The sequence below is a fragment of the Benincasa hispida genome, chromosome 11, assembly GCF_009727055.1.
Source record: "Benincasa hispida cultivar B227 chromosome 11, ASM972705v1, whole genome shotgun sequence".
NCBI classification, from domain to species: domain Eukaryota; kingdom Viridiplantae; phylum Streptophyta; class Magnoliopsida; order Cucurbitales; family Cucurbitaceae; genus Benincasa; species Benincasa hispida.
In genome coordinates, this window is record NC_052359.1 from 32,666,681 (window position 1) to 32,677,971 (window position 11,291).

An 11,291-nucleotide genomic window follows, 5' to 3' on the forward strand; every position below is an offset into this window, starting at 1 on the left:
AAATAGGGGGAGAGTGAAAAGGGAAAAATTAAGCGGGTCTTTAATGTCGATTTAAAACGACCGACATTAAAGGTACCCCTACAATGTCGATTTAAAACCGACATTAAAGATCCACTTTTAAAAAAAAACAAAACCGACATTATACATCCGATTTCACTTTTTTCAACCGACATTAAAGGCCAAAATTCTTGTAATGTATAGTTTTATTATTGTATCACATACAATATAAACTACAGATTCTTTTCTCTATTATATGACATTTAATATAATCATATTTATATGAAATTTAACAACTATGAATCACATTCATAGAAAATATATTTGAATCTCATTCAAATATTTATTTCCTCTCATTATGCTATAATGTATCAAATACATTATGACCATTATATCACATATAATTGAAACAATTTAATTATATCATATATAATTAAATCCCTCTATTAATTTGAACAATTCAAATTAATCCAAAAAATTATTCTCAACTAAATCCTTTTGAGCTACCAAAGGGACCTCATGAACCTGTAGTTTGAAGCTCTAACTGTATATGAATAATTAATTAAATTCTTTAATTACATTATTCACCATCCGTTAACCGTCGCACACTCCACTAAAGACCGACTGCTACACTCTTCGCACTACAGATATATTTCTGTGTCCATTGGATATAACCAATGAACAATACGATGACCCTTCACAAATTGCTCGTAAGTACAATTGGACCAAATTACCGTTTTGACCTTATAGTTACATTTAACTCCTTAAGTATCATGGATCCCTCTAATGAACAATAGATCATAGTCCTGTTATGACTAAACTTCTCTCGAGCCAGAAGAGAGTGTGGCGCCACATTGTTCAAGACCCGAAATCAGCCCTTAAGAGAGCAATTTATCTACTTACCCCTGCCTCAAGGAATGAGTGAATTTCATCTTGTGTAGCTGTGTTCCCAGCTCCCCAATCAAACGAATCCCCAAAATGGTAGGCTTGTTGAGTCGGCAATCTGGCCACTCTCATCCATGAAAATCAAATGACCGCCCTTATAGGTGTTCACAACTCGCTCAGAATTCAGGTCATGTTACTTATGGTCATCCTGGTGAAATGTAGGTCTCTATATGAACGGTGTTATATAATGAGACTAAACATTTTGTGGTCCGGTCTTATACAAACTCTTTTGTATAGAATATCCCCACTCGCATGTCTAATACATGAATGGTCGAGATCATTTGTAGCACTTTACAACAATTGTAACACCTACAAAGCGGGCCACACTCGTAGTGTCACCAGGATAAGGCATCCAGCCTTATCCATCTACTACAGACCATTTAGGTTATCACTTAAACATGATCCACCCGTATGTCTCCACATATATGTTTAAGTTACAAATATCACATGTTTTATAGACAATGAATAAGATATCTTATATTTTATTAAATACATAATGAGTTTGTTCATACAATGTTTACAAACTATAGGACCCTACGAGATTTAGGTCATCAACCCCAACAATTTCTCTACTAGTAAAGTTTATAGAGTTTTTAATAAGAGTACTTTAGTTATTGAGGAATCTATGCATGTTATGTTTGATGTATCTTGTAATAATGTTTCTAATGAGTCTATTTGTAGTGATAATTTAGAAAAAAAAATTGGAGATTTACTTGTTAGTAACAAAGACAAAGAAGTTATTTCAAGTATGGAAGAAATGAGCACCAACGAAAAGAAAGAAGATGATTCTTCGTCCATGCCTAAAGAGTGGAGATATACTTCATCTCATCCTGAGAATTTGATTCTTGGCGATCCTAAACAAGGTGTGAAAATCTGTTCTTCTTTTTAATTTATTTAGTAATCTTGCTTTTGTTTCTCAAGTTGAATCGAAAAGTTTTAAAGATGCGGAATGTGATGAGTTTTGGGTTTTAGATATGCAAGAAGAATTAAATCAATTTGAAAGGAACAAAGTTCGAGAATTAGTCCCTAGGCCTTCTAATGCATCTATAATTGGAACTAAATGGGTTCTTAGAAATAAGATGGATGTAAATGGAAATATCATTAGAAATAAAGCTAGACTTGTGGTTCAAGGTTATTGTCAAGAATAATGTATAGATTATGAAGAAACTTTTGCACCGGTTGCTAGATAGAAGCTATTAGAATGTTGCTTGTTTTTGCCTCTTATAAGAATTTTATTTTGTATCAAATGGATGTAAAAAGTGTCTTTTTAAATGGTTATATTGTGGAGGAAGTTTATGTAGAACAACCTCTAGGTTTTGAAAGTTTTGATTTGTCTAATCATGTTTATAAGTTGAAAAAAAAAAAAACTCTTTATGGCTTAAAACAAACCCTAAGGGATTGGTATGATAGGTTTAGCAACTTTTTACTTGAGAATGGTTTTAAAATGGAAAAAATTGATACTATTCTCTTTATTAAGGTTAATGATAATGATATGCTTATAGTGCAAATATACGTGGATGATATTATATTTGGTTCTACTAATCCATCTTAGTGTGAAGAATTCTCTAAGTGTATGCATAGTGAGCTTGAGATAAGTATGATGGGAGAACTTAGTTTCTTCTTTGGGCTCCAAATCAAACAACTCAAGGATGACATCTTCATAAGTCAATAAAAGTACACAAGGAATTTTCTCAAGAGGTTCAAATTCAATGAATGTAAATTTGCAAAAGCTCCTATGAGCACCACCACCAAGCTTGACAAAGATGAAAAAGGTTAATGTGTGGACATAAAGACTTATCGAGGTATGATCGGATCTTTACTTTATTTGACCGCTAGTAGACCCAATATCATGTTTAGTGTATGTCTATGTGCTAGATTTCAATCTTGCCCTAAGGAATCACATTTGCATGTCGTTAAAAGAATATTAAAATATTTACTTGGAACTCTTGATGTAGGCTTGTGGTATCCTAGAAATGTTGAATTTAATTTGGTAGGATATTCCGATGTGGATTTTTCCAAGTAAGGAGAGTTAGGTGTTTGACAAGCAAGAAGTATGCTCACTAAGGGGGTGTTTGACAAGCAAGGAGAGTTGGGTTGAGTTGGTATTTTTTACCAAATCAATGTTTGACAACCAACTTTAAATGTTGGTAGGGTTGAGTTGGTTATTTTACCAACTCACCCCAACTCTTCCCAATTCTCTCTCCTTCTAATGTTTTTAATAGTTCCATCCATCGGTCTCCGTTGGCGATTACCACTACCACACTCCAGCAACATACTCTGATGACCACCTTCAGATGGCCAACTCTGTACTCCGATGACCAACTTTGAGCTCCGGCAACCACCTCCGACGACACTCCAGTAACCAATTCTGACAACCACCTTGGTAAAAAAAAAAACTCTGACTTCCACATTCGCACAACCAACTTCGACGAAGAACTCCAAGCTCCACCAATCACCTCCAACGACAACTCTAGCAACTAGCTTCAATGACTACCTTCACACAAGCAACTTTGGCGACATACTATGCCTACCACCTTCATGTGCCCAACTTTGACGACCGATAAAAATAAAACAGTGGGTTTAATTACCCATCATTTTATCACTCTCACTCTCACACATTTTCCCACACGTTTTCATTACTCTCCCAACTCCCTCAATTACTTTGTCATTTCTCTCTCTCATGCTCTCTTCACATTTACTCTCTTTCTCTCATCTTCTCTCTTCTTTCATCGTCCAGTTCGTCTTTCTCATTTTCTCTCTTCTTTTCTCTGTCTGGCTCGTATGGATTTTTTTTTCTCTTTTCTTTCTCAACTCCTCCTTTCTCTTTTTAATTTTCTTTCTATGGCTGTTCTTTTAGATCTATTTTTTCTTCTTCTATTTCATGTTTTTCTTAGATCTAAAAAATATTACATACGACGTCCTATTATTGTTTCACTGAACAAAAGTTCAACGATATGTTTTAAACAATCTATCCCTTGATGTTTTCAAATAGTACATAATTCTAATGAAATTGTGGAGTTTAAAATTATGGCTCAAGATTTTTTTTAAAAAAATAGTTTGTACACTGATGCAACATAATAGTAGAAAAAATAGACATTAGTATTTCTAAAATCATTTCACCGGTTTTAGAAAAAGGTAAATCCATATTCCACAAATTGGTCAAAAAGACTGTCTAATAGTTGGTTTTATGATTTAAGTCATAAGATTTTGGTTTTTTTTAGATTAACATTTAAGTGTCATCCCTTCTATCTAAAACAATTTTAATAGTTTCATTTGATGGCACTAATCCTTTCATTTTTTTTAAAATTTTTACGGTAATTAATGATTAAGCTGGGTTTTTTAAGGGAATAATCACTTCGATTTTAGTATTTAAAAAATTGAATTCAAAATTTTGTGTTATGTATATGAAAACTTTGTAGAGAATTTGTTATGTTTTGAGAATGGAAAAGAATTGGAAGTATATGTGTATAGTTGAAAATTAAAATCAACAATAGCAAAAAAAAAAAAAAAAATCAATTTCATTTACAAATACCCAACTCGACTCTACCTCCAAACATAGACAATAATTACTAACTCAATTCAACTCTGCACACGACAATGTAACTCTCCAAATAATAATTACCAACTCAACTCAACTCTTTGCTTTTATCACGCATCAAACGCCCCTAATAAGAAGCGGGTGAGTGGGTATGTGCCTTGATTTACATGGTTACGATGGAGAATTCTAAATTAGTTCTTATTTTTCTTATACACAATATTTGTGCATCGCAAATTAGATTATACTTCTTTTGTCACACAGATTTTAGTTTATTGAAACTTTTGCATTATTCATAAATTTTAAGTTAACTTATATATCTTTTTAATCGGTCATTAATAACCATTTTTTTCTTAATTTTAATTAGAAGTTGTTTTTTTAAAAAAATTCCCTTCAATTGTTGGTTCCCTAAAACAAATGACCAAGGATTCCAAGATTTTAGTTTATTTTTTATTTGAATTTTAAATAGTTAGGATTTTGTATAATTTTAGTATTTCATTTAAATATTCTCTTAAGGAGCAACTTTGACCTTTGATAAATCCTATTAAAAATTCTGAAAAAATCGTTTGACCATTTATTTAAAGAAAAAATTGGATGGTCATATTTCAAAATGCATATTTAAATTTGGTCATTTATATGGTTACCTCAAAGAATAATGAGAAAATAGGTCAAACAATGTAACATTTATAATATAATAATGTGTCATTTTTAAATAAATGATTAAACAATATTTTTTTATCAGCAACAACACTGAGCAGTTTATAGACTTTTTTACCTTCCTTTCAAAATCTACTATATGTTCGATTAGGAAGGTTCATTTTTTCCACATAATTTTTATATTCACATTACACTTTACATATTTTTGTTTGTTTTCATGTTATTTTTACATTCACATTTACTCATATGAGTTTCTAAAATTAATTTCAGAGTTCAAACAAGAGAATTATTTGTTGTCAAGTAAGTTTTAAAATATTCTTAGACTTTAAGTTTTTATACATTTAAATTTATATAATAGAATGTAATATTCTTATTATGAATACTTTTGTAGAGTTAATTCAAAATTAATATGGAGAGATATTATAAAAAAAAATAACAATAGAGACGGTAGAAGTATCATCTTCAAATAAGAAAAATGTTTTGGATTTTGATCGATCTTATACCAAAAGCAATCTAGAAAAACTATATGCAGATTTAGGTTTAAGAACCAAAATTTATGATTATAATTATAATATTCGAAATCAAGTTCGTATAGCGTATTTACTAAAACGTCCTTGTCAGCCTCGAAATCTTACTTTTCCACTCAAGAATTTTGGTACAAAATTAAGACAATTTAATACAACTTGGTTAAATGAATATTTTAATTAGTTAGAATATAGCATTTCAAAGGATATTGCATTTTATTTATGTTGCTATCTATTCAAACCAGAACTAAGTGAAAAGTCAAGATCGATTTCAAAGCATGAAAACTCATGGAGGGCAATTATAATGTAATAAATTAGTTAATATATGAAGTGATGAATATCTTTTTTTACACATTTATAGATTTTTTTTTTTTTTTGTTAGACTTGTACATATAATGCCCCTATATAAAATTCATGGCTCAACCATTGCTAATGTTTATAGTTTATTAAAAAAATTTGATTTTCGATCAATTTAACAATCTAAATGTGTAAGAAATTTCATTAAATCTTAAGAATATTTTTTCTAATAAAGACTAATTCATTACAAATTGTAAAGTATAGAGACCAAATTGTTATTTATTAAAGTTTAGAAACTAAATCGTCACACATTTGAAAGAATAGATACGTAATCATTACAACTAAAAGTTCAAGGACTAAATTGTTGCTTGAATGAAAGTTGAGGGACCAAAAGTGATTTTTAACCAATTTTTTTTTAAAAAAAAAAATCAGACACTAAAGTTGTTTATATATATATATATATATAATATAATATAAAGTCTTGAGGAAGATCATATGGGCCTGACTTGAAGAGTCCACCAAACCATTGGGCCTGAATGAAACCATAGCCCATTGGGCCTCTAACAAGATAGGAGAAAAAATGAAGTACTACTAAAATCCAAACATTAGTCAAATCTCTTCCAAAAAAAATTTTAAAAAAAAATGAAGAAATGATGAGAAAGGCATAGACTCATAGCATTTGTCAAGTTATTGGAAACATTTCAAGTTAAAATAAGCAATGGAAAATAGAATAATAATAATAACCTCCCAATAAGTTTACAAAGGGAATTGAAGAGTTTTGTTTTGGTTGTGGTTGAGAGGCAGGGCCTGGTTTTCCCATACCTCTTTAAAATCATCACTTCTATTCTGTCCAACAATTTCATTATTATTATTATTATTATTATTATTATTTTGTCTTTACATTTTCTCTCTCTACATGGAAGAACTGAATCTGCAATAAATTATATATTTAAAAAGGGACATGTGGGCAGCATTAGAATTTTGACATCCTAAATTCCCAAATTGCTATTTATTTATTGATTTCTTTTTCAGTCTTTTATACAAGAAATCAGACCATTTTTCTGTCTGTTGAATCAATTAAACAAATCAACAACAGGAAATCAATACCTTTTTTCTTTTCTTCTTCTTCTTCTTTTTTTTTTTTTTTTTTTGGATGACCTGATAAAAGCAAATCATGGCAGACAGTTTTGGGTGAAGCAAACATTTCATTTTTTTTATTCAAAAAATTAATATAATCAATGAAACAGGATAAAAAAATATACTTGAATATCAGACACTTGTATTAAGAAAATGTACATCTTCATAAGAATATCTCAACTGGAAGAAACTCTTTTTTTTTTCACATATATATATATTTGGATAAATCGTAAAAACTTCCTTGAAATTTGATGGTAGTTGCAATTATACTCTCATTTTCATTGTAAAAGTTGTACGTTCAAACTTAAAATTAGACATCAAACTTACAATAGTCGTAGAAAATTATACCCTTGAATGAATAAAATTGAATTTCAAACTTATAAAATTATTACGTAATGTTCTACATTTATATATAAATTTGAGAGTCCATTTTTAACATTTGTGTAAGTTTGAGAGCTCAATTTTTACAATTAAAAGTTCGAGGGTATAATTACAACAGTGATCATACTTTAGGGGTGGTTTTTTAAAATTTTCCTATATTTTTTACCAAAATGTCCATTACCCATTTCAAGATTTATTTTGAATTTCAAGTTGGCTTTGTCTTTTTTCTCCTTGTAGTTCCAAAATTTGATTTTTTGAGTTTTGTTGTGGATTTGATCAAATCTCACCTAATCAAATCTAAAAACTTTTAGGCATTAATTGGGTGAAAGTTTCAATTTTTTTTTTTTTTCTTTTCTTTTGGGTCTTGTCATTTTGTCCTGATTTGTGGAGAAAAAAGAAAGGAAAAATAGAGTGAGGACCAAATGAAGGAATATTCAAAAGAAAAGTAAATTTGTTTTTGTGTTCATTCTGTCATAGAAGTGGTTCATAAAACTGCCCATCAGCTGCTTTGCTGGTTTCCATTTCTTTTGCTTCTTCTCTTTTATGAAAGTAGGCTATTTTCAAACTACCTTTTTGTAGCCATCATTTTCCATGAATTTTGGGCTCAAGAATTTTGGAACCAAACTTCCTATAATGAAAATAAAAATGATTTATTTTTCCTATTTTAAATAGATAAAATATCTCGACAACTTCGATATTTTAAAACATGTTTGGCTTACAATTTTCGGAGAGACATGGTAGTTTTTTTACTAGTAGGTTTAAGATTATGACTTTCTAACTTGTTGTAAAGAAATGAAAGTAAGGTTTCGAATTATGAAGTGCATAATTGAGATTAAATTTATGTAACCCGTCGAATTATCGAAGTCTATAATAAGAATCTACCTCTATAACAAATTGGATTATTTATTTATTTGAGTCAATAAATGGTTGAATCTCTAATCTCAAAAAAATATATATGTGAATTATTATCGAGTGGTATTCACTTTAACTGCAAATGTAAATTTTAATGGCAACTTGATGTCACAACGGTGTACTATATAAATCTAAGTTGTGACTTTAGAGTAATAATTAATGTTTGAATTCTATTTGATAGTATTTTTTAAAAATTTTACAATGAATCAAATTCTAATAACAAAAATTATCTCTTTTATTTTTTCAAAACTTAATTTTTAAAAAACCAAAAACTAAACCTCATTTGATATTTTGTTTTTAGTTTCCCATTTTTAAAATTTATACTTATTTTCCCTCCATTTCCTAAGCATAACAGGTTTTAAACACTACTTTTTTTAAATATTCAAAACTTGGCTCGAATTTTTAAAACATGGATAAGAAATAGACAACCGAACATAGAAATTTAGAGCTTAAAAGTAAAGTTTAAAAATTTAATTTTCAAGAACCAAACGGTTAAATCGCAAAAAAAATTATCCCATAGCACCACATCACCCATGTTGAAAAACTTGAGCAAATAATCAGAAACTGTTCATTGATTAAGAAATTGAATTTCCAAAAAGAATAAATTCCATTTCCAACTTTGTTGCTCTGAGGTTGGTTCCCATTGCATTGACAGTTACAAAAAGGAAAGAAAGAAAAAGAAAAAGGAAAAAAGGAGGGGAAACAAATCTCTTCAAGATCCATTTCCCACAACATTTGACAAATTTTCACACATATTTCAGTGCAACAAAACTACATTAGCTGCTTCAGAAGAAAGTGATGAACAAAATAAAGACACCTATCTCATCTCATCTCATCTCATCTCATCTCATCCCTATCCCTCTTTTGCCTTCAAACCACCTGTTTAAAGAAGCAAAATGAAACCAATCAGTTTAAAAATCCTAAGAAAACACTCAAAACCAAGCCCAGTGATTTATCATGAATTGGGCTTTTATAAGTCCCAAAAACACAAACAATAACTCAACTGGTTCTTTTGCAATCTATTTCCTGATAGAGAAGATTGGAGGAACCCAAAATGCTCTGTAAATGCTGATCTTTCCTGCATCAACAGCAACAACACAATGTCAATTAATATGCAATGCAATGGTCTTGAGGCTAACTTGAAGGAAAGAACAGACTAACAGATTCAAGTACCTCAAAATGTTTAGTTTGAGAGAATCCCAAGAAGCTTTCCATTGAGGCTTGATTGGTGAAATTATTCTGAAGATTCGAAAGAAGCTAACTTTAATGAGTACCCAATTGGTCAAAACAGAATATATAATCATTGCTAAAAGAGATTATTATGGAAACTTACAGCAGTGAAGTTGATAGCAGGAGAACTAGCAGTGTCATCTAGGAAGGAAGAAGGCTCTTCGTGGCATTGATATTCTTTAATTCTCTGCTTCTTCCCCTTTCTCTTCCCCATTGTAACTGACTTAGAAACATGAGAGAAATGGCCATCATCTTCATGGGAGCAAGCTTCATCTTCAATGAAATGTGGAGGCCCAGAAGATGCATCAGAAACCATAGAAAGATCCTCAACCTCCCCTTCTTCTTCTTCTTCTTCTTGAGTACCTCTAGCGTTCCAATATTCCTCAGTACAGCCAACAATTTGATCAGGGCCACCATGTGAAAGAAAAGATTGCTCCAAATACAAAGTCCAACCAGACTCACACCCACTACTACACTCAGAACCCAACAAATCCATATTCCAGAACCCTTTTTTTCTCTGAGGAAAATTATCAAACAGGTGGTGTGCAATAAGCCAATCGAAGAATAAAACAACCCAGATCAAAGAAAATGAACTTTCCACAAACAGAAAGTCCTGAAATAAGATTACAAGAAGCCAGAAGGAGAGGAAACCAAAGTGGGGGAAGGGGTATATCTCAAGTTTATACACGAAAGTGATGTAAAATTGAACTGAAAAGGCAAAACAAAAAACAGGGGTTTTGTCCTGAGTCTTGTTTTGTGAAATGAATGAATCAAAATGAAAAGTGCCAGTTGGGTGTGGTGGGTTTATAGTGTAAGATGATGAATGTTAAGTGTAACAGAGAGAGAAAAGGCAGAAAGTAGTAATTCACATGGAAGACAGCGAGGCATTAAACCAAAAACCTTGTTAAACAGTACAATGGACACTTCGTCTCTGAATTGATACTGTTTGATGTAATCAATCAAGTTGGTTCGGTTAAAGAGAAGATATCTGGAAACGTGCGGTACTCGCCTGAAAATTCCATGGGGGAAGGGATTATTTTGGTTTTTGTGTACAGAAATAGAAAGGATTTGGGTTTTTCTGTACTAGACACAAATCAAATAGAAAGGATTTGCCTTTTAATTCCCTCTTAGTCGGTTTCCGGTTTAAATTAGCTTCGATTTATTGGAAGAATTGCAACAAAAAACCTATTTTAAATGCTCAAGGCAAATTACCCACTTTTTTAAAGGAAAAACAAAAAAATTGTTAAACCCTTCCTTGCTAATGTCATGTTCATGTCAAGTTACGGTACTATCCATCTTTTTTTTTTTTTTTTTTTTTTTTTTTTACCCCGACTCCGATTAATTCTTAACCCTCGGTTTGATATATTTACATATTTATAATATATAAAATAATTTATTTATATATATGTTTATAATGTATAGTGTTGGATTGGAGCTCAATATTAAATATCCATATTCTAACTCTAAGCCCAAGAAGTCAAGCTCAAACTTTAAAAACTTAAATAAAATCAAATTTAATTTTAAAAAATGGGGAATCCTCCTGGGGAATTAGTAAAGAAATCCTTGCAGGGAAACGGAGAATGGGGTCCCGTGGGGATGTCGTTTCCCCGATAGAGATGGGGGAGAATTTCCTCTACGAGGCCGAGGATGGAGGACACCCCCACCCCCCTCCTCCT

General features: G+C 31.0%; 1 protein-coding gene across 1 annotated transcript; it reads right to left on the bottom strand.

Annotated features, from left to right (window-relative positions):
• Positions 1-8,956: 8,956 nt before the first annotated feature.
• Positions 8,957-10,787, bottom strand: LOC120091311 (protein SOB FIVE-LIKE 6-like). The gene is made up of 5 exons (XM_039049288.1): positions 10,516-10,787; positions 9,719-10,132; positions 9,559-9,624; positions 9,390-9,463; positions 8,957-9,264 (listed from the first exon to the last, which is right to left on the bottom strand). The coding sequence occupies exons 2-5, from the start codon at positions 10,109-10,111 to the stop codon at positions 9,228-9,230; spliced, it is 570 nt and encodes a 189-aa protein (XP_038905216.1). The 5' UTR covers positions 10,112-10,132; positions 10,516-10,787; the 3' UTR covers positions 8,957-9,227.
• Positions 10,788-11,291: the final 504 nt, after the last annotated feature.